The 4,830-nt window shown below is 45.3% G+C and overlaps 1 protein-coding gene across 1 annotated transcript; it reads right to left on the reverse strand.

Moving 5' to 3' along the window:
- Positions 1–473: 473 nt before the first annotated feature.
- Positions 474–4,329, reverse strand: LOC121542695 (26S proteasome non-ATPase regulatory subunit 4). Its single transcript, XM_041852188.1, has 10 exons — positions 4,227–4,329; positions 2,641–2,781; positions 2,384–2,498; positions 2,216–2,302; positions 2,024–2,092; positions 1,715–1,930; positions 1,446–1,554; positions 1,124–1,255; positions 983–1,035; positions 474–842 (listed from the first exon to the last, which is right to left on the reverse strand). Exons 1-10 carry the CDS (start codon positions 4,250–4,252, stop codon positions 666–668), a joined length of 1,125 nt encoding a protein of 374 aa, XP_041708122.1. The 5' UTR covers positions 4,253–4,329; the 3' UTR covers positions 474–665.
- Between the last annotated feature and the right edge of the window lie 501 nt (positions 4,330–4,830).

Here is a 4,830-nt window from a genome sequence, read left to right on the forward strand (position 1 = left end):
TCTGTTTCACAAAGCATGGCCTTTCAGAAAGACCTACAGTTACACAGGGATAGTTTGCAATAAAATCAGTATTTATCTGAAATTTTTATACTGAAAGGTCAAGTCCATATTCCACCACATCTGTTGGCGCAGTGGTCTAAGGCACTGCATCACAGTGCTAGCTGTGCCACCAGAGATCCTGGTTCGAGTCCAGGCTCTGTCGCAGCCGGCCGCGACCGGGCCCATGCGCACAATTGGTCCAGCATCGTCCAAGGTAGGGGAGGGTTTGGCCGGCAGGGATGTGGGTTCGTTTCCCACGGGGGGCCAGTATGAAAAAAAAAACATGTATGCCTTCACTAACTGTAAGTCGCTCTGGATAAGAGTGTCTGCTAAATGACTAAAATGTAAAATGTGTAGTAGTCAATCCCCTCCATGGAAGGAGTATGTGTACAGCATGTCAACATTGGCACAAAATTCCACAACCAGCCGAGGTGTTCTCTTGAATTATGTAAATGTTTTTATTATTATCAGTACACAATGTACACTTACTGAATGTCCTTGGGTTGATATAAGATCCCAATTTAGTACAAACGTTGTTTTTAAAGGCAACATGCATCATTAACCTTGACAAAAGAAAAAACAAAACAATCAGTCATTATTATCTATTATGTTTAGTGTGTAAATGTTCATTTCTTATTCTCATCCTCTTTGTCTTTCTTGCTGTCAGGTTTGGATCCTGTCTGTGAGGCCAGGGAGCCCATGGCGTTACGGATGGCCTCGTTGTTGGGGTCGACACCCGGTAGGTTCTCCAGGACGCTCTGGAGGAACTCTGGGTCCTGCATCACATCATAGTCCTCCTCATCCTGCAGAGAGAGGAGGGAGGCAGGGCAGAGAGATTAACATATGCTAGAAACACAAGAGCCTTTGAGCATGTGTAACAAGGGGAATATGTCCGCTACACATGTACAGTTTCATCTCAGTGGTGTGTGAGAGTTGGCCGTACCTTACCACCCTCCGAATCCACGGGGGCTCCTGTGTCCATGTCCATCGACTCGGCTGGGTAGGACAGGACAGAGATGTTACGGACCGATTATACCACATTATAACTGGCTATGGCTGGTTAGAACAGGTGTATGTCACTGACCTCCACCCTGCATGGACATCTGCAGGGCGTAGGCGATCTGCTCGTCCTCCGTCATGCGGCTGATGTCGGGCATAGCGGGCGTGGCCGTGTCAGCCTGGGGGACTGACATCTTCAGCAGAGCATCGTCCGACTCTGGAACGGGGGTTAACAATTCAGTCCCCCATATGCAGGGTCTCCCTCCAGGGAAGATCAGAGTACAGAGAGAGATAAATGGTGTATGGGCATTGGTTGGTTGCCAGTTGTAGTGGAGTGATTTGTTTGTAGGTGGAGGGTTCTAGTTATGTGTACAGGGTGTAGATGGAGGGTTGTGTATCTGTCTCACCGTCAGCGGTAGGCGAGGGAACCCCGGCCTCAGCAGCAGACACCACTGCTGCCCTGCGAGTCTCATCCTCCTGCCTCTGTCTCTGCTCCTCCATAGACACCCTCAGAGCCTGGAGAAGGCACAGAGCGCATAACAAGTTCAAAGGAGGAAGATTGTAGCATACAATAAAAATCATCCCAAAAAAAGGCAATGAAAGAGAGAGAGAACACGAGAAAGCGTAAAAACAAGAGAGAGAGAATGATCAACCCATCTAGTCCTCCCTCTCTCACCAGTGCCAGCTCTGGGTCTGCGCTGGGATCCACTCCAAACTCAAAGTCACTGGACCCCAGGCCCAGCATGGCTCCTCCCTCCCCAGCAAGGATAGGAGAGGACAGCAGGGCATCAGCCAGACTGGGACCTGGAGGCACTGTCACAAGGTGGGACCCTGCTCCTTCCTTCCCATTCAGAGTGTTGATGAAGGCTGTCAGCTTCTCTGTGTTCACCTCCTGGAGACCAAATGAGTTTTTTATGTAAGGGAGACAGTGATGGCTATAAAGAAATAATGAGACCAGAGCAATATTAGGTTTAATATTTGGTACCTCCTCTCCAAAGTTAATGATGTCCACACTGACTTTCTCTTTCTTTAGACGCTTCGCCATTTTCACCAGCTAGAGAGAATGTGACAGGAAATGCTGTCAGAGAAGACATCACTTTCATGTTTTTAAAGACACAGATGTGCCCATGCATTCAGTTATCAACACACACCCAAACTGCATTGACAGAACACTTACATCCTTCTCGTTGTCCTCCACTGGGCTGCCCACGAAGGCAATAATGCGCATCTTGTGGTTCTTCCCCTGTCTGTGCTTCAGCGCCAACTGTGAGAGGAGACAGGGTTCAGTTTAGTGACATACGATAAGTGCAATAAAGTGTATTGTATTACTGTGTAGTATACATACATGTGCCACTCTGATGCCTGTGCAGAAGCTGATGTTTCCACGGGGCTGGACAGCGTGCAGTTTAGACAAAATCCTCCCTGCGTCTGCAGTCAACGTGGTCAACACCTCACAGTTACTGCACAGAGAACAACAGTTACTACACATTTCTTACACTAAATCACTAAAAATAATCACAAGTATCCAGGAATCCTGTAATATCTAAATGTTGAACAACTTTGTTGGGACCACAAAGATGACACACACACGTAGCTCCATACTTGGCCATGGTGATGAGGCCCACATTGTTCTCAGGGTTGCTGCGCGTCTTGGAGTGACACACAATGTTGACAGCATCTTGCTGGGCCTGCAGTCTGGTGGGGAGGAAGTCTCCATTCCTCATGTATTCACTGTTGTCCACACTGAGGCACATGGACAACACAGTACATACATAAGTTACCCAGTGGAGCGTGTAAGCCAGGGAGGGGCAACTCCAGTCCAGTAGGATAAGAGTCCTTCTGGACTGTTGGAGCTAGGAACACAAGCATTTCGCTACACCCGCAATAACATCTGCTAAATATGTGACCAATAACATTTGATGTCACTTTTCCCCCATCCCTAGCAAACACAGCTGATTTTAACTAATTGCATTCTAAACTGAAGATCATGATTAGTTGATTATTGGAGTCAGGTGTGTTGCTGGGGCAAAAGTGTGACACCATCCAGGCTCCCGAGGACTGGAGTTGCCCATCCCTGATGTAGGCCTACCAGAGCAGGGTTTCCCAAACTCGGTATTGGGGCCCCATTTTGTTTTTTTCCCCCTAGCACTACACAGCTGATTCAAACAATCAAAAGCTTGATGAGTGGGTTATTTGAATCAGCTGTGTAGTGCTAGGGCAAAAACCCTGTACTAGATCTATATTTAGAACAGTGTTGCACAAGTTAGTTAATGCTGCCATATGTAACTTTTTGGGTGACCCGACCAAATTCACATAGAAATGTGAGTTATGTGTAATTCTAATTGAAAGCAAGTATTTTACTTTCGGTTTTGTACACCAGCTTCAAACAACTGAAAATACAATCTGTTTGGTTATGGAAAATATTTCACAGCGTTTAGATGGTACAATGATTCTCTACACTATACTTGCTTTTTTTTTGTCACAAACGGAAATTGAGAACTATTATAATTTTAGTAACCAGGAAATGGCGGAGCGATTTCTGCAAAGTGCATCTTTAAGTGTGCACTTTACCTAACTGGCAACCCTTCCTTTCCCCAACCAGGACAAGGATTCTCCTCCATTTCACCCCCTTCCCCCATGCTGCTAATCCCTAGACAGACTGATAGTTGGGGACATATTGGAGTGCCTAGCTAGCGAATGTTGTCGATGTTGACATAGGAAGCTTTTATCCAGAGCAACTTGCAGAAACAAAGACTGAGGTCATCGTTTACTGAACCTTAGTAAAACAATGCCTAACCACTGCCTTGTTTCCCTTGTTCACAAAATAACAAGGAAGCTAGCTAACGTTAGCAGTTTCGGGATTAAATGCTTGCTTTATTTGCAAAATCCCTCACGAACTGACTTGAAACAACTTTTCAGGGAACATATTGCTAGCTAAACTGCTCTAAATTGTAATCAGGACCGTTGCATGTCATAGCGAAGCTAGCATTAGCAAGCCAAAAATGACTCAGGGAAATGGCTAACTAGGATTGCTGGCCCGACCAGTGTTACATACAACTCATGTTCGCGGAAATTTCAGGATACAAAAATTACTCAGACGCACGTTCACAATAAACTAAACAAACTCTACCTCTTACTTCGTTTAAAGAATAATACATATGACAATTTATATTTTTTATTTCCCTTACCAGACCATAGTACTTTCGAGCCCCATCTTGGAATCTTTGCGTTGCTATCTACGTCACCAACACTGATGGTCGATGGGAAATGCAGTTCTTCGGCCCAAAAATACCTGGGCATAAATTTTAATAATAAATAATAATAATATGCCATTTAGCAGACGCTTTTATCCAAAGCGACTTACAGTCATGATTTTACCATGACTTATACATCACAGGAGGTTGGTGGCACCTTAATTGGGGAGGACGGAATCATGGTAATGGCTGGAGCGGAATTAGTGGAATGGTATCGAATACATCAAACATGGTTTCCATGTGTTTGATGCCATTTTATGAGCCGTCCTCCCCTCAGCAGCCTCCACTGACATTATGGACCAAGAGAGACTGCAATCCACATTTTGGCTTGGTTTACTAAGCCACTGCCACGAACACTTAATATTACATTTTTGGGGCCCTGCTTAGGGCCGCCTTTGCCTCTCCTGCAAACAAAAACCTAAAAGTCAATATACTGTAAAATGCCATGTCATGGACAAGACTCTCCCACTCACAAATAAAGTAATATGAGTTTGTGGAGCTACTGTAGTGTAGACCTACCCTTCCAATCCCTAAACTG

The sequence above is a fragment of the Coregonus clupeaformis genome, chromosome 28, assembly GCF_020615455.1.
Source record: "Coregonus clupeaformis isolate EN_2021a chromosome 28, ASM2061545v1, whole genome shotgun sequence".
Taxonomy (NCBI): domain Eukaryota; kingdom Metazoa; phylum Chordata; class Actinopteri; order Salmoniformes; family Salmonidae; genus Coregonus; species Coregonus clupeaformis.

Bases quoted from the DNA above. Each gene is read 5' to 3' on its own strand.
- LOC121542695 (XM_041852188.1), bottom strand. From the start codon at position 4,252: ATGGGGCTCGAAAGTACTATGGTCTG. The intron at 1,256-1,445 runs GTGAGACAGATA...CCCCCGTTCCAG, and splicing joins TCCCTCGCCTACCGCTGACG to AGTCGGACGATGCTCTGCTG. The intron at 843-982 runs GTACGGCCAACT...CTCTCTCTGCAG, and splicing joins TGGATTCGGAGGGTGGTAAG to GATGAGGAGGACTATGATGT.